General features: G+C 40.8%; 1 protein-coding gene across 1 annotated transcript in view; it reads left to right on the top strand.

Annotated features, from left to right (window-relative positions):
* Positions 1–2,183: 2,183 nt before the first annotated feature.
* TRIM66 (tripartite motif containing 66) overlaps positions 2,184–22,555 on the top strand; it is a 61,668-nt gene continuing 41,296 nt past the window's right edge. The window contains exons 1-7 of the mRNA XM_063317916.1: positions 2,184–2,244; positions 7,611–7,793; positions 11,277–11,409; positions 13,121–13,237; positions 14,231–14,345; positions 15,456–15,602; positions 16,288–16,405. Coding sequence (XP_063173986.1) covers positions 2,184–2,244; positions 7,611–7,793; positions 11,277–11,409; positions 13,121–13,237; positions 14,231–14,345; positions 15,456–15,602; positions 16,288–16,405 — 874 coding nt within the window. The remainder of the gene's footprint in view (positions 2,245–7,610; positions 7,794–11,276; positions 11,410–13,120; positions 13,238–14,230; positions 14,346–15,455; positions 15,603–16,287; positions 16,406–22,555) is intronic.

Raw genomic sequence — 22,555 nt, 5'->3', positions numbered from 1 at the left:
GGCAGGTCTTTGAGGAAGGGACTGGCCCAAAGTCACTAAGTGAGCTCCATGAATAGTCACAGTATTTATTTATGATGATAAATCAGCATTTTTAAAAAAGAAGCACAGATGCATCCATAAAACAGGGCTCAGTTATGTTTTGCATAATCTAATGAATGTTTGGCTAAGTGCAGTTAATAAGATACTTTGCATCAGAAAGAGGCAGCTTGACATAAATCTCATCTGTCCTATCTGGGTGTTGCCATGGCTAGGGCAAAATATTACAACGATCTCTAAAAAAGGTGCAGTGTAATAAAACTCGCTGTATTGTTTCAGTCTTCCCAGATTCACATGAGGAAGAATACTCAGCCTGGGAAATTTTAGTGCAAAAATACAGAAGGGAGAACTTTATGCCACTCCATGGTTGAGTGGGGTCTTGTATTTGGATTTCCCCAGTCTAAGTCTAACACCTTAACCACTGTGCTCAGTTAAGGTGCCGGACATAGAACAGTGGAAGAGGTGTTGGTTAAGTGAACTATCGGTCTGCGCAGTGTCCTGCCCAAGTGCTAAGTTCTGACGGGCGACTGAAAGGCCGCTGCTGTTTTCCTTGCAGGTCTTTAGACCAGACTGGCCAGCTCTTTTGATTAGAGGATGCATCCAGCTAGTGGACTGGCCAGTGATGACTCTTTAAGGAAATTGCCCTTTCTAAAGTAGGAGTCATGGCAGTTGTATTCCCAGTCATCTTTTTGTGCTTGGCAAGTTGGCAGCTGTATAAATAAATTTGTTAAATAAGTACTTTTTGTCTTCAGAGTCTTATTCTCCCATCTATTTCCTGTCATGGGAAACAGAGATTCTGTGTGTCCACCCAATAATAGAACTGGAATGTAGTATGCCTACCAGCATCATACCTGGAAACTAGCAGAACGCTCTTGTTATTTGCTCTGTACCTTGCTCTGATAAGTACACTGGGCTCTGCTATATCGCTCCATTTAGCCCTGCATATCTGGGGGACACCAGACTGGGAAAAACTGGTGTATAACCTGACTGGAAAATGTGTGAGGTAGCCCTGGTTGGGGCAAGAGAAGAGTGGGAGGGCCTTAACTAGCAGTCCATATTTTATTGCCTTCTGGTTGAATGTCTTCATTACCCTTCTGTTGTTGGTTTTTTTAAATCTCTATCCTGAAATTTGGTTTAGAACAATAATTGAGGATAGCCACATGTCCATCAGTTTACTCTTAAGAAATTCCTCCCAGGCTCCCAGATTGGTACTAAACTTCCTTAAATTCAAAATAATTGATTTAGTTGATTTTAAATAAATTTCTAAATCATCACTAATGATACTGTAAGAATAATATGAAGCAAAAACAATAAAAAAGCCAATTAACTTGCATACAAAACTTATTGTAATTAGTACACTCATTAGCACAACGTTGGTTTATTTGGAAAATAATTTCACTTTGCTATTTTGATTGCCATCTCTGTATAGTTTACAGAATCTTCCATAAGGTGATTTCTGCTGTGATTTCACAGTTTGGTGAAATCTGTGGTCAATCTTTCAGAACAGGCATACTTATGAAATTAAAAAATAAGGCTCCAAGGCCATCATGTAAATCTGTTTTCAGTGCTCACTTGACTAGAAAGAATAATATAAATTGAATAAATAGATAATGTATAAAAACAATGTTTTCCATATTATGTGGGTAGGGCAATAACACAATATAATTGCCATCGTATTTCCTTAGTTTTCCTGTTTTCCTTTGTTAGGTGATAAGGTCATCTCTAAAGTAATGCTACTATGAAAAGCATCATAATATTGAAAATACTTTTTGAAAAAGTAAGATACAACAATCTTAAGAAATTTAATAACTTTAGATTTTAGTACCTTGACAAAATTTGCTTTACACATTTCGGTTAATTCTGTTTCATCTTAGTTTACTTCCATATATTTTCTGATGGAAATGAGATGTTTTATATATAATAAAATTTAAATATCTCTTATCATTTCTTTTATGGATAGTGTGATATACCTGGACTAGGAAGTCTCAGGTTTGCCTCTCTGCTCATTCATACATTTCAGGTGAACTAGGGCTTAACTTCCCACTTGCATCACTTACCTATTTTTCTTGTTGTTGTGAAAGAAATAATTCCCATGTGAATTGCCCTGAACTTTCTCTAGAAGAGCGAAAGAGCATGAAACCAATGTGATGGTAGCCAATGCATATTTGAAAGAAATTGAAAAAGAAGTTCGTGTCATGTATACTTCAGGTATTATTGTGCAGGTGTCATTTCTTTATTAGCAAGGGATGCAAACAACTTAGAAGAGTGTGTGTAAAAGACACCCCCCCATGAATAATTAGTAATTGGAATCATTCAAATACTAGAGTCACTGACACAAACACAATCATAAGAATAGTAGATGAGTAAATAATTGAATGTTCTACAGAGCATTTAATAAGAAAAGTTATATAACATTAATACCTGAAACTGTACTTTCTCATAATTCTGTACTTAAAAAAATTGATTATGTGCCATCAGGTTGGTGTTGACTCTTAGTGACCACATAGATAGATTTCTCCATGACAATCTGTCCCATACCTTACACTTTTAAAAATACATAATTTTGACCTGAAAAATTCATAAGAACCGATCTATATATATGTTGATGTAATGGGTATATAGGCCTGAAGGGTTTTTTTTTGGTATTTGAAATACAAAGGAGGACATTAAAATAGATGAATTGAGTATTCTTGCCCTCCAGTTTGCATTGTCAGCTTATAAATTAGTATGATTTTCAGAATATCAGAATAGCATACAAGAGTTAGACCAATTTATACAATACTTTGTTTCCAATTGCATCCAGAAAAATCTTTTGGAGATATCATTAGCCAACCTATTCAGCCTAAACATTTGATATAGAAGAGTGATATCACCACCATCATCACCATCATCACCATCATCACCATCATCATCATCACCATCATCATCTTTAGTATAGTATTGATTTAACAGGAAAAAATTAACCAAGCTGAGATTTTGTTATCCCAAGAGAACTTGGAGTAGTTAACAATTCATTTGCACATCTGCTCTGCTTTAACATTGCACATTAGAAGAAGTAGAAGCTCATCATATAAACCTATTAAAGTATGTTACAGAATTCTGTAGTTTAAGCATTTTAGTACAACCACAAAGAGCACGCACAATATCTGGTATGTCTCATTTCTTTGGCAGCTCATAAAGAATAAACTCTAGGCCCATCTACTCAGAATACCCTACCTCCCTTGCTGTTAATGTAGCAGCATTTTACATAATGAGTGTTTCAGCACAAAAAGGAAGTGAGAGAATTCTAGCTGTTTCTGGCTGGTCAACAAACTCAAGGAAGCCATTACTGCATCTGTTTTTGCCCAGCTGAAAACAGATTTGCAGGAAACACCACAGATTTTAAAGAATACAAGTAGCCAAATTTGAAGATTATTATGATTTATGTAACACGTGGATTGTATTCCTGTTCTTCTCTTGTTCGTTTGTTTTATGATCATAATTTTGAAAATTGTAAATGCGGGATGAACATTTCCTTTAGAAATCTCTAGGTGGGATATGACACAGTCAGTTCTTATGTGGGAAATTACCTTCTACTGAGCACGACCCTTAGTCAATATAGTTCAATAATGTACCGTATATAAATTGTCAGTAGCCTTCCAGTATTTTGTGCATATCTGAACTGTATTAAGAGATATCAGGAACCATACGAATTATATGCCTAATCACCAAATTATGGCCCTTCCTTAATCTTCTGCTGGATTGTGTCACAAAATGTTCATCCCTATTGTTGATTGCTTTTGGCTTAGCGTGATGTGTAAATTTAGTAATTCTGGCATAGGGTCATGTATGAAGTAGGCCACCATACTTTGTTCAACAAATCATGATTTTAAAATCTTGGCTTAGTTTTATGCATCAACACAGTTATTATATAATAATACATTCCGCAGACACTCGTGGCCAGTACTCATCAGGTGTATATACCATTATCATTCTGGGTACATCATTCTGGGTACATACTAAGCTGTTAGGTATATACATGAACATTTAAGGTTTTAAGACAAACATGTAAAATGTTTTTAAATGTGATTTTCTGAATTGTGTTGATGCTCTTTTCCTTCCCTTTATGTAGGTAGCATCGGTTTTGCACATACTTCTATTTACCAAGGAATGTAGTGGAAGATTTCTTTTGTAGGAACTTTTGCCACAATAAAACCAGACATGGCAAGGGTAAGATGTATACAGTTCTTTAATTGGTTGGTATGCCCTGTGTAGATTAAGTAACTTCAGAAGTTTCACATTTCAAGAATCATACTACTTTGGATAAACTGTCTAGCTCCTGTTGATTGCTGGGATTCTAAAAAGAATTTTTGATAAGATGGATCTGATTTACTAAATCATTTTTTAATCCAAGAGTGTATTCTCAGGATCATTAGCACAGTTATGTTTCATAATTATTATCTAACTATTAACAGTTCTTGACAGTATGTTCTCTTATTTTGAAAATTTAACAGACATTGTTGAATCATGAATATTTTGGAAACAGTAACAGTAGACTAGTTTTTCTAGTTTTGAGCATAGGTTGAACCCATCAATGTGTTTTGTTGCCGTTATTGTTGCATTACCATACTGAGGCTGAAAACCCTGAAAAAAGGGTACATTCAGATAGGGCATAAATTGCAGCTGATCAGTGGTTGTAGTTTGAAAGAAGCAGTCTTGCTTTAGAAGAAATGGTTAGTCCTGAACTGAAGAAACTATATTGTTAAACCTTGAATTCCTTAATGAAATACATTTTATGTGTCTGCACACACAGTGTTGTGCAGAATGGGATTTCATTATCATCAAAGCTACATAATTTAAAAGTTTTCAAGACTGTATATTGTATCCAGTACTAAAATGTGTATTTACTTCCATTAACTGCATTGTTACAATTGTGTTAGGATATAGAATCAAAGCAAATTACATTTGATCTCTATAAGTGACACAGATTGTCAAGCCCTTTTCCCACATGAAAAATAGTCCTTTTGGTGATTCTCACTCATCTCTGATTTGTGAACAAGTCAAAGGAAGAGATAGGATCACCCATCCTCTGGAATCCTAAAAGTCTATGGGAGAAAACCTTTGGAAAACAATAAGGCAGGCTTATTAATGACTTAAAAAATCATGTTGTATAGAAGTGTTGTGTTTCTGAGGACCAGATTATGGAAACGAATAGCAAGGAATACTTATTGTAGACTAGCCTTGGTCTTTTGCAAAAAGACAACTCTTACTGTCCATTTTCTCAGTTTTGGTAAAACTTACAGTATGAAACTGAGAGCTGGCAAAGCACAAACAGGATCTCAGAGCCCCAAGAGAGATGTTACTTCAGCAACAGTCTGGCTCAAGCTGCGAGTGTAGAGAAAAGCTTTTCTCAGCTTGCAGTCAGTCTAATCCAGGCAAATTCCCATAAGGACTTCCTCTTCTGAGTAATCACACAAAGGAAGCCTAGGTAACAGGGAACTGGACACTCTGTCGAGGACACCCAAAGGGGCATTTCTGGAGGATTTAGGTATCCATGCTGAGGCCATAATGGTTACAGCAACTCAGGCTTTCATGACAGCCATGACCAAGAATTCCAGCCTGTTACCAGCTCAAGAGTTATAGCTGGCTACATTCTAGATTTGGTTTTCTTTATTAGGCAGTACTGTAGTATGGTGATCTGGAGATGAAAAATTTTATATATGTTCGTTGTCAGGGTCATACTACTTTTTGCTGAAATTTAGATTTATAGTTAACTATATTTTTTTGCAGGAGTGTGGGATCTACAGACTCCAAAGGATTCCAGAGGGCTGTGGGCGATTTTCTGGCTAGTATGTGGGTGCTTCTGTTGAAGCCTTATTACTCATTTGCCAAAATGAACCAAGGGAAACCAGAAAGAAAAAGGAATAAGGGCTTTAGAAAAGCCATAAAAAGAAATTTGAAGGCAGACATACCAGTTATGATCTGTCAACTTGAAAATAATGTTGCCAAGAACAGTTTGTGGGTTTTTCCCCACAAATATCACACTAGGATTTATCACCCTAACAGCATAGCCAGGGGGAACAAGATAGTGTGATTCTGCTAGTTTTCATTTGCTTTCATTTTTAAAAATGTGTAACAGGTGATTTACTATTATATTTGATTGGAATCTTTTATATTTTGCCTTGCAGCTATGCTTGAGTTCTGTTAAACAGTTTGTAGCAAAATAGGGCAAGAGTTTCAGACTGAAATGATACAGATATCCCTACCAGTTGCCCTCCATATCCTTTGTGATATAAAGTAACACATAGGATATGATGAAATAGTTTAAATTCGTCTTATCTTTATAAAGCTTGTAAATTTCCTTCTATATTGCATGCTTCCTATATCTGGGCATCATTCAGTTATGTGAGTCAACTCTCAGAGTTCTCACAAAGGCAATGCTGGATGGTGAATTCTGGGATTTGAAGTCCATGGGTCTGGAGGGTACCAAAGTTAGAAAAGGTGGTTAATTAATTACACAGATGTACTCTCTATCTACTGGCATTCAGTTTAGAAGAAAGGGTGGCTAAGTAAGTGGAGTATAGAGCTAGACTTGTTCTCTCAACAGAATATGTGCTGGGCATGCTTTTTGGCTCACATGCAGTTTATCTATTCTATATGCATAGGGCTTCTTCCATTAGCCAGGAACCATGAATAGCCAGATGTTTTCATGTTGTGTTAGGGATATCATCAAGACTGTGGGCATATATCTGTGTGTTTCTCCTTATCAATTCACTGAATATCTGAATTAAACAAGGTTAGAGATCAAGAACCACTACTCATGTGCTGTGTTTCTCCATCCCTCTTGTTAAGGGTACTTAACAAGAATTCTCCTCTACAGAATTCAGAGTGCTAAACACTGCTGTGGGGAATGGTCATTACTAAACTGCAATTCCCAGCAACCCTAGTTAGCATGGCTAATGATGAAGGATGCTGGGAACTCATACAGTCATAATAAGAGAGCTACGAATCCCATGCTTCTGTTTTAAATAGCTTGGGAGTGCAGTATGTCAAAGAATATCTGTTATTAACTCATGTTACTAAACAAGGTGCTCAAACTTTAAATTCTTTACTGGAAACCTGTCACTGGGTGTTTCTACTGTTTCTGAATTTAGTTGGATGGTGTCTGAGAAAGGACTTTCTTTGATATGCTCAGAGAGGCTTGCAACCCTCATATTGGCAGAATGAATTGTGTGCAGAATTTACAACCCTCTTTGTGTGAATTCAGTATCCCCTGATTTTTTTCCCTCTCTTACACAGTGTTTAAGAGATGAGAATCTTATTGTCCGTCCATTAAGACTATTTTTTCTCTAGTGATTTGTAGCATCTTATAGACAACTATCACTATAGTGATATAAATTCTGTCTTCATTATTAATTTCAATGGCTGGATAATGCTATTAGATGCTAGTAGGGAAGCAACCTGTGCCATCATAGTTATATGTGCTTCAAACTACTGCTGACATACAAAACAATAAATGCCATCTTTAGAAAGAATAACTTCCAAATTTGCATTACATTGAGATAATGACTCTGTCAACTATCATCCCGATGTAGTTATATTTTTGCTCTGTCTGAACCTGTTACAGAACTGCTCTGGTTGTAAAGAGAAGAGGCCTGCACACAGTTTGTGTACTAACTGCAACAAGTGGCTTTGTAGCTTATGTACAGAAGAACACAGCCATGGAAAAGAAGCAGGAGGAGAACATTTTCTGCCAATCTCCTTGAAGGGGTGTTCAGGTAGAAATGGAACCTGGTCATGTTTTTTCCTTATGCTGAACAGTCTATTTGTGATTCACTTAAAGGCCCTGTGTATGTGCAGAAAAAGTGCCTTGGGGAATGTGGTGCAATTCTCAACAGAATTCAGTGAGCTCTCCCCCAACTAGTGCTACCCAACTGCACATACACAATGCAATTCACATTGTCCCCGTATCATGCTGTCCAGAAATGTGAAATTGTAGTTTAGCACATTTGCAGAGTACCATGATGGAAAAGGCTGTCAAATCTGATTCAGATCAGATTCTCTAAAAGTAAGGCTGAGCAGAATCATAAAAACTAGAGGAAATCATGGGCAAGAAACAAAGAATCAGACAGGAATAGGTTAAATCATAACTGCAAATATATTACATGGCAATATATTTGCAAAATAGTTTGAAATTAACACCCCACCCCTCATATTGCAACTAAAATGCATGCCTTAGGAAGAAATGCACATAAATTACAAATATATAAAATTCCACAATTAGCACAGGGAAAGAATTGTATACATACACGTATACACTGAGAACGTACATACTAAAAGGATATGCTCATACATATTTAACATTTGTGATGTGATTCCAGGAAAATATTTTTCTAACTGAATCTAGGAAAAGTTTCCCTACCACTCTCATTTTTCTCACCCTTCCACCCTGCTTAGGAAGGGGCTGGAGGAAGAACACATTGGTCTTGCCAGAGGACTCCCCTGTTCTTTCCATCACTGTCATTTTGATCCTTTCTCATTTTTATCTCTTCCATTCTCCATCTGGGATCCATATCCAGGTGAAAACAGGCTGAGGGGGACAAATTCCACCTTTGGGATTAGAGAAAGAGACAGCTATTTCCCTAAAGCTACTTCATGGTTAAAAGAGTCCCAATACTTTGGACTATGCAGCTGTTAACTTTCATGGGCTGTCAGATCCCAATGTGAAAAAAATTAGTTAGATGTACTGTGTTCATGGACATGAGTTTAATACAGAACTATTAGACTAACAGAGAAAACTTAGAACTGTGGGAACTATTCTCACAAACACACTATAGGATAAAATAAGTGCTTTCTATATTCTGGATCCCAGTCAAACTCAGAATTCAACACTGTGGAAAATATCAGTAAATAGCACTGTGGAATGTCCTCACCCTTGGGTAAAGCGGTGGAAGTGGAAATATGAAATGTATGCATGCGTGTGTATATGTGTGTATGAGATTTATTTGAATTTTGGGATCCAGGTTTAAAGTTCCCACTTGAGTATTTAAATGTAATTGGGACAACCAGATTTTCTGTTATTTATTAGTTGTATTTATTTAAAATTCATGTAATCATAATACAGAATAAAAAAACAGGATAATTCTGTATCTATCAAGAATAAAACATGATAGCGTAAGATCCAACAAACTATGCAGTCCTCTTATATGCAAGTAGCAAATGACTACTATAGAAAATGAACCACATTTCATTACAGTTCCTCCCAGACTGGATGAAAGTTGGCTGTAAATTTGAGGAAATGGAGCAAATCTCCAGTAGGACAACTCTACTAGTATCTTGCCTAAGCAATGTGAATTATTCTCTTCTTACCTGTAAAACCTTAACAATTCAGAGCCATATGGTCCTGGAAGGCAAAAATGCTATTAACAAAAAAGAAAAAGAAAATAGCAGCCTCTTTATATGCATCCTCTGTTAGTACACTTCAGTTTTATTTCTGTTCAAACTAGTAGTAAATAACTGAATCAGAACAAGGTATCAGGGCATAAGTTATCTGATGTAAGCTCCCATCAAATTTATTAGGTACAGTTTAGAAGAGACGGATGGACTTAGATTTGGAAAGTTTCAAATTCAAAGTCTGTGCATTGCAGCCTGAGGACAGATAGATATGAACAATATAGTAGAAACTGAAGCATTTCATAACCGTGTTGGGAACAGAATTCTTTAATGGCTGAATAAAGCAAATTAAGGTTATTCTTAAAACAGATTATCTCCTTCTTGCTTTGCTAAAACATGTCTATATTTGGTGTCCAGAACACAAAGAAGATGTGTTTAGAATAGCTCATGCAAATTAGCCACAAATGCAAATTTGTTTTATTTTGCATAAGACTATACAGCTTGCATGCTTTATTCCAAGCTCATCAGAGAAAAAAGTGAATTAAGTATAAATAGTAGTAGGGATTATGAGAGTAGGGAAACATGAATAAAACATGTGGGGAGGGATTTGAAAACTTAGTAGGTTAAGAAATCTTATCCCATAAAATGTTTGGAACTTTCCCAGATGTTGCCTGTGTAATTAGTGAGATTTTATTTCATTCCATGTTCTAATTCAATCTGTCTTCTTACATCTCTCTTAATCTTGACTGTTTCACTTCTGGGGACAAATTACAGGGCCTTAGTCAACTAATATCACTTAAGAACATTAACTCCTGGTGATTCAGACCATAGTTTGTATCAACCAAAATCCTATTTCTTCCAGTGGCCAAAAGGAAGCCTACAAGCAGCATTTCTATTGGCAGAGGGAATTGGGGGAGGGGGGGAAAGGGAGAGAATATATATGTTGTGAGTCTACACAGGTAAAGTGCCATCTTTCTATACCTTGGCTGCCATTTTATATGATGAGTGGGGTCTAGAACTTCTAGGTCCTTCCTGAAAATTGCTGAAAAGGACATTTAGGAAAGAGAATCTGAGAGGGATACTGAATTTCTGTAGACTCACATAAAGGCACATTCTTTCTCTAATTTTGTCTTTTTCTAGCTCCTTCCAGAGGACAGGACATTCTGTGTTATGAAGGCGCTGTACAAAGAGACACATTCACCTCTTTTCTCCCTACAAGATTTTCAGTTTTAAACTGAAATACTGGAGCATAAGAAACATCAGAAACAAATTTATATTATTTACATATGCATGTGAAATTTGATTAATATAAAAAAATGACTACTGACAACCCTAGATTAATTGTGTAAACTTTCAGAATTTACTATATAAGATCATTTAGGAATTAATGATCACTCTTTGAGTGAGATGGGCAGTGACGAAATTCAAAATATAAATAAATAAATATAAAATTACACATTTATACCAATCTTTCCCTAAAAATCAACTTCAACATGTCGTTATATGTAAGAGGGGGAAAAAATGATCTGGGGAACATGGATGAGGCATTCAGGGATATTTCAAACTGCCCCAGTATCAAAATGACGTTCTAGAAGAAGGAGTACCTTTTTTACTTGCTTACCTAGGAAAAAGTCTCATTAAATTCAGTAGGTCTTCTCTAAGAAGGTGAATAAAACTTCACTATAAAACTACAAGGAATAGAAGCTTGCTTTTCGCTATAACTATCTAAGACATTCAGGCCCGTCAGGTGTTTGTATGAATTGCTGAAATGACAAAACCTTTGATTGTGGTACAGTTCATAGAAGTCCTACAGAATAGAAAAAGCAATTGCGACTGTTCAGGTTTTGTAGTAATGTTTTCTTTTCCAGGAGCTGAAGGGGAGGCCAGCGAATGTCCCTTGTTTTGTCCAATGCACAGCCAGGAGAGGCTTAAGCTGTTTTGTGAGACTTGTGATGTCCTGACCTGTCGCTGCTGCCTCCTGACAGAGCACAAGGATCACAGGTAAGAAATTGACATCGCCATAAATTGAGCTCTCCCCAGGGTGGCTTGGTACAAGAGAAGGCGAGGTCCCTTAACTTTTTAATGCTTAGGCAGACGAGGGAATTGGAGCAGGGGTAACTTTTTGGGCAAGCTATACCTGCTGAAATTTGTCCCACCTTTCAGTTTTTCTTTTTCTTTTTTTTCTTTTTCTTTTAATTTTTCAAGATATAATTAAGTCACATAATGCAGAATATAAGACTGATAGAATACAAGTCTAAAAAAGAAACAGGAAAAGCTAAAACGGTGCAGGAACAAAGAAAAGAACATATCAGACCAGTGACTTCTGACCTTTTCCAGCTCAGGTGTAAAAGTACATAAAAGTTAATCTCTTACTATTAATTAAACATTTATTAATAATCTTTCTCTAAAATCAAACCATTCAATCATCAAAACCTAAAATCAAGACTTCATTCTTTTGTGCTACAAGCAAATAGTCCAAAAGCGGCTTCCAGATAGAAATGAATCCAGTTACAGTGTTTTCTCTTATCAATGCTATCAGTCTAGCCAATTGCGCCAGTTCCATCAACTTAATCATCCAGTCCTCCATTGAGGGAATTTGCGCATATAAGAGTCTTGCTGCTGTTATCATATATAAGAACAGAGTTCCATGTTGCTTCTCAAGCTGTTGGTCCATCAACCCCAAGAGAAACAGCTCCGGTTTCAATTGGAAGTCCACCTTGAGAATCTTTTGAATAGTACTAAATACAGTATTTGGTTCCAGAATTCTTAGCTTTTCCACAAGTCCACCATAAATGATAGAAAGTTCCTTCCCCCTGTAAACATTTCCAACAAACATTTGATACCCCATTATACATTTCAGACAGCTTATCAGGAGTTAAATACCAACGGTACATCATTTTATTAAAACAGCCATGTGCCCTCTCACATTCTGCCTCTGGCCACCCCAGGGAAGCCTCCAGGTCCCACTAAATGTAGTGCTGTAAGGCCAGGGCGGGGAATGGATTTGGGCCCCTGCTAGTTGTAGGCAGGGCTGTGGTCAAAAATACAAAGAGCTTTCCTTTTTGCTCTTGCTCTCTTCCCCCCATTTTGTTCTTGCCGTCCTTTTCTCTCTCTTTTTGTTCCTTCCCTAACCCCGTGGGCCATGGATAGAGGGTTGTTTGTTTTTTTTGTGCCTTAAGTCAGTCTTGACTCCTGGTGCCTGCCTGGACTAGTCCCTGCAGTTTTCTTGGCAGCATTTTTGGAAGTGGTTTGCCATGGCCGCCTTCTTCCTAGGGTTGAGAGAGAGTGACTGGCTCAAGGTCACCCAGCTGGCTTTGTGCCTAAGGCAGGACTAGAGCTCATGGTCTCCCAGTTTCTAATCCAGTCCTTTTAGCCACCACACCAAACTGGCCCTCACTGATATAGGCACAGATCTGAAATAATCACTGGAGAGGCTCCTCCTCCACATTTTTTCTTCCTGCCTGCATTCTCTGGGCTCCCCACACATGCCTAAAATTAGGCCAAGGGATGTATGCTGCCCATCTCTGCTCTGCAGTTGGTGGTGAGGGATACAGAGTCATTGTTTAATTCCTATAAAAGGATTGGAATGGAGATTGGGAAGGGATGGAGCTTGGGAGGAGGCTGTCAGGGAGACTGATTTTTCTGGAAATTCATCCTGTTTGGGCTTTTAAACCCAGGAAAAACTTCCAAGACTTTTCTTTTTTTTCCCTAGATTCAGGCATCTTCAAGAAGCACTGCAAAATCAGAGGGTTATCCTGGAAAACATAACCTGTAAGGTGGAAGAGAAAAAAAATTTAGTGCAAGTCTCAGCTAAACATATTGAAGACAGGTAACTTAGGAGATCCCTTTTTTCTAAGAAGAAGAATTCTGCTGAGGGCCTCTTCCACTGACATATTGATGTCTAATTTTAAGAGTTAATTCCTGTGACTACCTAGATAATGATATGGCACTTCTGCCTCGGTCAACTTTGTAAATTCTCTGCCCATTTAATATCATAGCTTCTTCACTGTGGATTGACATCACACAGTCATGCTATTATTTAAAGCACTGCGGCAGTGGTGCACCAACTAGTAATCCTCAGCTATGTGAGGGAGTCCTCATATGATTATCAACCTTGAGCATGCCACATTTTTAAGGTACCTTCTTTGATCTGATATCCTTAGTAACATTTTTCAGATTTTTATAGAGGTGTGATTTTCGTGTGGACAGTGATTAACTGGGCAGTAAGTAACCTATTATAGCTTAGGACATTCTCAGTATAGCCTATATGATGACATCTTTTAGATGACCTGTTTGTTTATTTTTTTAAATTCTTGTTATGTGGGTATAAAGTTATATCCTGTAATGTCACTTCAGAGGAAAAAGTGCTGGAGCATTAGGCTGGTTTTCTTCAAGATGTGAAAATAGATACCTAAATAGCCTTACATAAAACGTTAAGGACTTCTGTGTGACCACTAAATATTGAATATTCCACATTTAACAGTTGCTCAAGAATCCTGGCAAATAAAATTTAAAAAGGCAGTGCTTAATATTGGCAAAACGATTGTGCATTTTTGACAAAAAAAAATCTTTAAGCTCAATAAATGTACCATTTAGATTGTTATCAGTGCATGAATGCTAAAAAGTAAATATTAAGTTGATCAATGCACCCTGTAACCTGAAAAATTAAGGCAATAAATCCACATACAAACTCATTCTGCACAAGTTTCTGCTGCATATAATCTAGATAATCACAGTTTTGACTTCCATAAAAATGACTTCTCCCAAATGTTCTCAAACGTGACTACAATTACTAAAATTGTTAATGACGCTCCCTCTGCAGATTGTTTGAAGCAAAACACCTGCAACGGAAAGTGGAAAACCAGATCAAAATGGCCAAAATGGTCCTGATCAGTGAAATAAATAAGCGAACAAATGTTCTCCTTGAACAGTTGGAGGTAAGTAGGATGGTTCTTGTAGCTAAGAAGATAAGGAGGCAGATGAGGCCAGCTAATTGTGGCATTGAGTTGTTTGATGAACTCACTAGTTGAGGGAATATAAAACTTGGAAGGATACTTTAGTGTCATGAGTAAGGATGGCGAGCAGGGGGCTCCCATCCAGACTGTTAAGCGCATGCGTAGCACTGAGGAATTGGGCAGCCATTCAAAGAGACACCGATCGGGACCGCCTTAACCTTTGGGGTTTATATGTCTGGGTTTTTCCCACGCTTCTTCAGTTTGTTAGGATTCCTGTTATGTACAAGCAATAAAACATTAGAGACCAGTTCCTTGTCTCAGCGTGGTTCCTGGCTGTTAGGACATTTAGGTTCTGTAGATAAGTCTGGCAGTACCCTGGGTGACTACCGAGTTTGGAAGAGAGACACAGATGGATTCTTATTATGTCTGTACCATCAGTGGGATTCATAATGTCAACATAGACCTATAGCTGAAGGCAGTTCCTGTTCTAAGAAAAAGAGGATGAATGAAAACTAACTTCTACTGCTCTTTATTGGCTAAAGCTTTAGTGTTTAACCCTAACCTGACTTAATTTTTAAAGATTTTTTAATTAGAAATAAATTAGCCAGCATGCTGAAAGCAATATATCAGCCCCTATTGACAACTTTATTTACAAGAATGGCTCCAGGTCCCATCCAAGTCTTATAGGCATTTTTTAAAAATAGAAATGGGGGCTGGCTGTTCTATGGGATGCTTGCTCACCTACACAGACAAAAGTAAGCTATAGTCATAGAGAGAATTCTTGAGGATCTACATGAGATGGTAGAGAGCTACCAAAACAGTTTGTTTTCTGGAAAATGAGTTCTTTGTGACTGGCCATGCCTACTGGGCCATGCCTAGATGTTGTGTGAACAAATCACTCCTCCATGACAGACATTTTGTGAGAGTGTCAAGCATAGACTTCAACCATTTTATTTGTGCCTATTGATTCAGCAAAGGTTGTCTACTCCTGATCTAGATTGTGGATTTTTATATCTCATTATGAATATAGATGTAATTGTTTTACAAAACAAACTATATATTAATAGGATTTTTTGTTTGTTTGTTTGACAGCGGATCACCAGTGAAAGGAAGCATAAAATGGAACAACAGCTTCAGGGCATCATGGTGTTAAACAGGCAATTTGAACATGTGCAAAACTTTCTTGGCTGGGCCATATGCAGGAAAAACAATGTTCCATTCCTCTTCAGTAAAGAGCTGGTAAGGATAAATGCTCACCCCGAGATACTTTAGATAGTGTCCTCATATAAAGTATTGTTAGACATTTTAAATGAACAGAGGGATTGCTATATGAATTGCTCAGATTGATAATTCAGAACTGATCAGTGAAAAAGTATGAAGAGAGAGAAATAAAATTAGCAGAAAATGAGAAGGTAATCCTGGTAGGTCAAATGTGCATTCGTCCTATGAATAAGACATTTAAAAGGCTTTTTTCAAGGAAATAAAAATGATCAGTAGTCCCAACAGAAGTAAATGGGGAGTATGTATTAAAATCTCAAACTTTAAGCCTCCAAGAAAAAGAATAATCAATCTGGATCTGTTACCATTATTCTGGAATGGTTTTTCATGCCAGCCATGTTGATCCTATCCTGATTTGATTAACTCTTGTGATTGCAAAGGAGTGGGCATAAGTGGTGCCATAAAATGACATTGTTCGATAGATGGGACCCACCATTTTATGGTGAAGGGAATTCGTTCCTTTTTTCTTTTCAGTTCATAATAGCTTAGGAGTCTCCACTTGAACATGTAAGCAAGTCCATAGTGAATGGGAGCAGTAATGGAAATGTAGGACCAGGTGCCCATTTCAAGTCATAGGCTATAAGCAGCCAATTATAAAGCATATATATTCGTTGCATCCAACTATCATTCTCTGGTTTGTTACTAGATTGTTTTTCAGATTCAGCGCCTGCTAGAAACCAACTGTAATACAGATGTGGGTCCCCCTTGGAAGGTCAGATTCACATGGGACCCATCTTTTTGGACTAAACAACTATCCAATTTAGGTAAAAAGAAGTATAAAATTATACAATTGTACAATTTTTGGAGTTACTTAACTGAAAAATTGTGTGTGTGTGTGTGTGTGTTTGTATGAGTGAACTGTTCTATATCTCTGTGTTACGTGAGTGATGTGTTTGCCTTTCTCCAATGTGTTTGTGGCCTGGGGAGTGAGGAAGCCAGCTAAGAATTGTTTCTCACAGACCCAAAAAAGTCTTGGATATGTCAGAACAAGCAAAACCTAGGAGAGCCACTTGTAAGAAACTGCAGGCCAGGCATTTCCCAATAAAAGGGCTTTGTTCCAGCAGTTCTATGTGGTCAGTGGAGGGTTTAAAGGGGCTGACAGAGCCAAGAGACTCTGTAGCTCTTTCCTTCTTGTTGCTATATCGAAAATGAAAAAGCCTCTGATCATTTCAGTGGTCTGGTCTCCTGCTTGGCTGACAAAATGCAGAAGAGTAGAAGATTGTATTTTCAGGCTGGGTGACACAACAGAGTTGCTGATGGTTTCCCCAAAACTGGTGTCTTCAGGGATTTGCTGAGCTCCTGGCTCGGGAACATGATTTTCTGTTTTGATGACATAAGAATTACAACACACAAAAACAACATTCTGTGAATTGCTATGCCACAGTCAAAAGCCCAGTTGGGAGAACGGGGACAATTCGGTCTGATCCTTCTACATCATCTTATCTCGCCCATATTCATTCTTCATTACCGGAGCAGTCTTAAGGAGTGACAAACATGTTGCTTGCATGGTGAAATGTCCATCCTTACTTACGTGCTGAAATACTTAGAAGTCTTTCAGTATGTGCTAAATTTGTGTATGGATTCAAAATTAGTATTTTAGCTCTCCTGATTGCTCAGGTGGCTTGATTGCAGACTTGATCATGCAACTGAAAGAGCTGGTGGTTAGCTTTCATTGGTGTATTTATGGATTTATAATTATATCAAAATAAATAAAGATTATAATTTGAGATAACAGTAGAAAATGCTGCACATAATAACATTAGATTAATTCTGAGCAGTAAAAAGCTAATTAGGCACATGGCAAGAATACATGCTGTATATCTAAAAGATATTTCTTCCTCTTTCAGTGGGCACTGAAAAGAGAGAATGAAGTTTTTAAGTAGGAAATAGAAATATTTTATGTATCACAGGTCCACAAATGTTGAACTGAAACACATCAGAAAGTTGTGAATGAATTATCTCATTTTGACCATTTGGGCATCAAGATAAATATTGCATAAAAGGCTAAAACAGGATTTCCAAATCTGTATTCTGAAATAGTTGTCTTTGTATGAACTTTCTCCATATGAGAAGTGCTTTGTCATTGCTGGATCATCAGCTGAACTGATGGCAAAATACTACCTTTCTTCAACCAGCCCCTTTTACCACAGAAAACTCAATGAATTATATGCAAATTAGGAACCTAACCTAGTGCAGAATGGAAATTTTCTGTCCCCTTATATTCCAATATCCTCCCAGCAATGAAATAAAATATATTTCCTATTATTATTATTATTATTATTATTATTATGGTTGATCACACAGTCAGCCAGATGTTTAGACTGGATATGGCAATTTTGTCCACCTACCAACTCCTTCCCAAGATGGCAACCGAGAGCAAACGCCTGTCGCTGTGTCAGGTGGGAGATGCTTTATATTAATAGCTTTTTAGCATCTGATCCCCCCCCCCTGGTCCCCCTGCACCCACCTTGGACGAACTGGGGGGTGTAGAACCTCCGGAGTGGAGCGGATGGGAGTGGTAGCAGTGGACTGGGCGGTGAGGTGTGGCGAGCTCGGTTGGGCCCTAACAAAAGGGTGGGCCCCAAAGGACTGCGCTGGTGGTGCGGCAGCGGACCAAGCCGGCACTGTGACGGGCAGGGTGGCAGCGGACCGGCCGGTGGCACGGCAGAAGACTGGGCTGGCACTGCAATACTGGAACACTGCAGTGGCGGACCGGGCCGGTGGCACAGTGGCAGACTGGGTCAGCGATGCGGTGGCGGACCGAGCCGGCAGCGAACTGGGCCAACGGTGCAGTAGTGGACTCTGGGCTGCACCGGAGAAGAAGTGACCAGTTGTTGGCCTTGGGGTAGCAGACCGTGTGGGTGAGGAGCGGGGAGTTTTTTTAAAAAAAAGTTACCCATCCCCCCCAACCAGCCCTGAGGCGGCTGGAAGCTGTGAGAGCCCTCCAGAGTGAGACTCTCCCCCAGGGTGAGAGACGAGAGGGGGAGTCTGGGAGTGTGTTTGTGTGAAACGGCACTCACCCCCTGAGTGAGAGACAGGGGGTGGGTAAAGAATGAATGAGTGCCCCTGTTGAGCAGTGAGAGAGTTCGATGGGGGGCATAGTGAATGGAGGGGTGACGGTTGGGCTCTGACAGCGCCGAGAGCGGAAGCTGGTGCGCCGGAGGGCCTACCATCACCCTGTGGGAGATTGACTGTAAGGATGTATGAATGGAAGGAGGGAGCCCTACTTAGAGCCAGAGACTCCCAAGGTCCAGGTGTGGGGGCTAATGGATCAGGAGTCACTGGGGGCAACATGGCGGGGCTCATTATTGAGGTGGTGACGGGTAGGGGACGTTATGGCGGGAGCCGGAGGGTGGGCCATCTTTGGGGAAGATGCCCCTGGTGTTTGTTACCGGTGGCGTGTTCCGGCCCTCTGCGCTCAGACCCAGGCTCTGGTCAGCAGATCCATAGGGGCCCTGGTTTCCGGCTGCTGCTTCTTAATGCCAGGTCAGTTAATAACAAGGCCCCCCTCATATGTGACTTGATCACTGCGGAGGGGGAAGACCTGGCATATATTACTGAGACCTGGCTGGGCGTGGAAGGGGGGGTGCCCCTTTCGGAAATGTGCCCAGCTGGGTTTACGGTATGGCACCAGCCGAGATCCCAGGGCAGGGGAGGAGGGGTGGCTGTTGTCATCCGAGAGTCTCTTGTGGCCTTCAGGGCCCCTGCTCCACAAGTGGCTGGTTGTGTGACCCTGTTCTTCAAGTTGGGTTCCCGAGAACAGTTGGGAGTGCTGCTGTACCAACCTCCCTGCTGCGTGGCAACCTCCGTGCCTGAGCTGCTTGAGGCCATCTCGGGGCTGGTGATGGAGTTCCCCAGGCTTATGGTTCTGGGGGACTTCAATCTGCCATCCCTGGGGCGTGCCTCAGAAGCAGCTCGGGAGTTCATGGCTACCATGGCAGCCATGGGCCTGTCCCAGATAATTTGGGACTCGACTCGAGACAGTGGTCATACCTCAGACTTGGTTTTCTTGTCAGAGCAGTGGCAATGTGATCTGAGGGGAGAGATAGATCTGTCCCCATTGTCATGGTCAGACCATACCCTGGTGGCCCTGAGATTCTCTTATGCCACCCCCCTCCGCAGGGAGGTAGGACCCATTCGATTGGTCCGCCCCCAGTGACTGATGGACCCGGTAGGGTTTCAGAGGGAGCTGGGGGTTATACCCAGTGATCTGCTGCACGGTCCAGCGGAGGCCCTAGCTGCAGCCTGGAATAGGGAAGCGGCCGGGGCCTTGGAGAGGATTGCACCTGTGCAGCCTCTCTTGTCTCATTGAACCCAGCACTCCCCGTGGTTTACGGAGGAGCTGAGGGTGCTGAAGAGGGCTAAGAGACGCCTAGAGTGCTGCTGGAGGAAGACAAAGACTGAATTTGACCGAACACAGGTAAAAGCCGCCATTAAGGCCTGCCTTGTGGCGATAAAAGCGGCGAAACGTCAATATTTCTCCGCTTTTATTGCGTCTGCAGAATGCCGCCCAACGGCCCTGTTTAAGATCACTCGATCTCTTTTGGGGAAGGTGGGTTCAGCAACCCACCTACAGGGCCGTGCAGAGGAATTTGCTGAGCATCTGCAGGACAAAATCGCTCAGATCCGCTCCAAGTTGGACTCCAGGCGTGAGGCGTGGTCTGGAGAGATACCAGGAGAACAGGCTTACCCAGTTATCTGGGAGCAGTTTGATCCTGTTGGACCTGAGGAAGTGGACAGGATCCTACGGACAGTAAATGCCACCACATGCCATCTAGACCCGTGTCCCTCCTGGCTAGTAAAAGCAGGCCGGGAGGTCACATGTGGTTGGGTCCATGCGATGGTTAATACATCCTTGGGAGAGGGGGTGTTTCCGGTGGCCTTTAAAGAGGTGTTGGTACACCCCCTCCTCAAGAAGCCATCGCTAGACCCTACTGTTCTGGACAATTTTCGTCCAGTCTCCCACCTCCCCTTTTTGGGGAAGGTGGTTGAGAAAGTGGTGGCTTTGCAGCTCCAGAGGGTCCTGGAGGAAACAGATTATCTAGACCCCTTTCAGTCAGGTTTCAGGCCCGGTTATGGGACGGAAATGGCATTGGTCGCACTTATAGATGATCTCTGGCGGGAGCGGGATGGAGGCAGTGCATCCATCCTCGCTCTCCTTGATCTCTCAGGGTCTTTCAGTACCATCGACCATGGTATCCTTTTGGGGCGGCTCAGGGAGTTGGGGGTGGGCAGCGTAGTCTTACGCTGGTTCACCTCCTTCCTCCAGGGTCAATCCCAGTTGGTGTTGATAGGGGAGGAGAGGTCGGCCCCGCGGCCCCTTCTTTGTGGGGTGCCACAGGGATCAGTACTCTCCCCTCTCCTTTTTAACATCTACATGAAACCGCCGGGTGAGATCATCTGTCACCATGGGATGAGGTATCATCAGTATGCTGATGATACTCAATTGTATATCTCCATCCCGGGTGAAATAAGTGATGCCGTGACCACCCTCTCCGAGTGTCTGGGGGCTGTGTGGGCCTGGATGGGGAACAACAGGCTTCAACTGAACCCTGGTAAGACCGAGTGGCTGTGGGTTAATGTTTCTTCTGTATCCGGGACATTAACATCTCTGGTTCTGGATGGGGTTGCACTGCCCCAGATAGACCCGGTGCGTAACTTGGGGGTCCTCCTGGACTCACGGCTCCTGCTCAAAGAGCAGGTGGCAGCCGTGGCCAGAAGAGCCTTTGTGCAGCTACGTGCTGTGCACCAGTTACGCCCCTTCCTGGACCAGGAGGCCCTTCGAACAGTCACTCATGCCCTTGTTATCTCTCAGATGGACTATTGCAATGCGCTCTACATGGGGCTACCCTTGAAAAGTATCCGGAAGCTTCAGCTGGTCCAGAATGCAGCTGCGCGAGCTGTTTTTGGTGCCCCCAGAAGGGCACGTGTAACACCACTGCTGCGCGAGCTGCATTGGGTACTAGTTTGCTTCTGGGTCCAATTCAAGGTGTTGGTTATTACCTTTAAAGCCCTACATGGCATGGGACCAGGTTACCTGAGGGACCGCCTCTTCCCCATTACATCAACCTGTCCCACCCGATCGTGCAGAGAGGGCATGCTACGGACCCCATCTGTAAAAGAATTTCATCTGGCAGGGTCCAGGAAGCGGGCCTTCTCCACAGTAGCTCCCGCCCTGTAGAACATGCTGCCCCCGGAGGTGAGATTGGCCCCATTACTCCTGGCCTTTCGGCGGAGTCTGAAGACCTGGTTCTGCTGCCTTGCTTGGGGTGGAGAGGTGAATAGAGTTACATGGGGATGGTTGTTATAGACCACTCCTCCCACACTTGGACTGTTTTAGATCTTTCATCGCTTGGATTTTTATTCTTTATTTTTATTTCTATTTATAGTATTTTTATTGTATTTTATTATTCTGATGGTTTTAATCATTTGTTGTAAACCACCCAGAGGCCTCCAATGGGAGGAGATGGGCTGGGATAAATTAGATAAATAAATAAATAAAATAAATAAATAGGCAGATGTTGTTGTTTAATAATATTAAAAGCATCGTGCAGGATGTAAGCTCTCCCAAGTAAAGCTGCCTTTGCAATTGACTGATGGTGATTTTGTCAAAGCTGATGGTGTTCAAGTGGTGCTCCAGATGTTTTGGAATGGCACCCAAGGTGCCTATTACTCCTGGTACTATCTTTGCTTTCTTTTGCCACAGTCATTCTATTTGCAGGTCTTTGTATTTTGTGATTTTTCTCCAGTTCTTTCTCTTCTATTCTGCTGCCTCCAGGTACTGCAATGTCCACTATCCAGACTTTTTTGTCTTTCTTATCAACAATTGTTAAGACTGGGGTGTTGTGTGGCAGTTGCTTGTCTGTTTGAATTCTAAAGTCTCAGAGCACTTTAGCGTCTTCATTTTCTATTTC

This window comes from Candoia aspera, chromosome 1, assembly GCF_035149785.1.
Source record: "Candoia aspera isolate rCanAsp1 chromosome 1, rCanAsp1.hap2, whole genome shotgun sequence".
Taxonomy (NCBI): domain Eukaryota; kingdom Metazoa; phylum Chordata; class Lepidosauria; order Squamata; family Boidae; genus Candoia; species Candoia aspera.
This window is presented reverse-complemented; position numbering and strand designations above follow the sequence as displayed.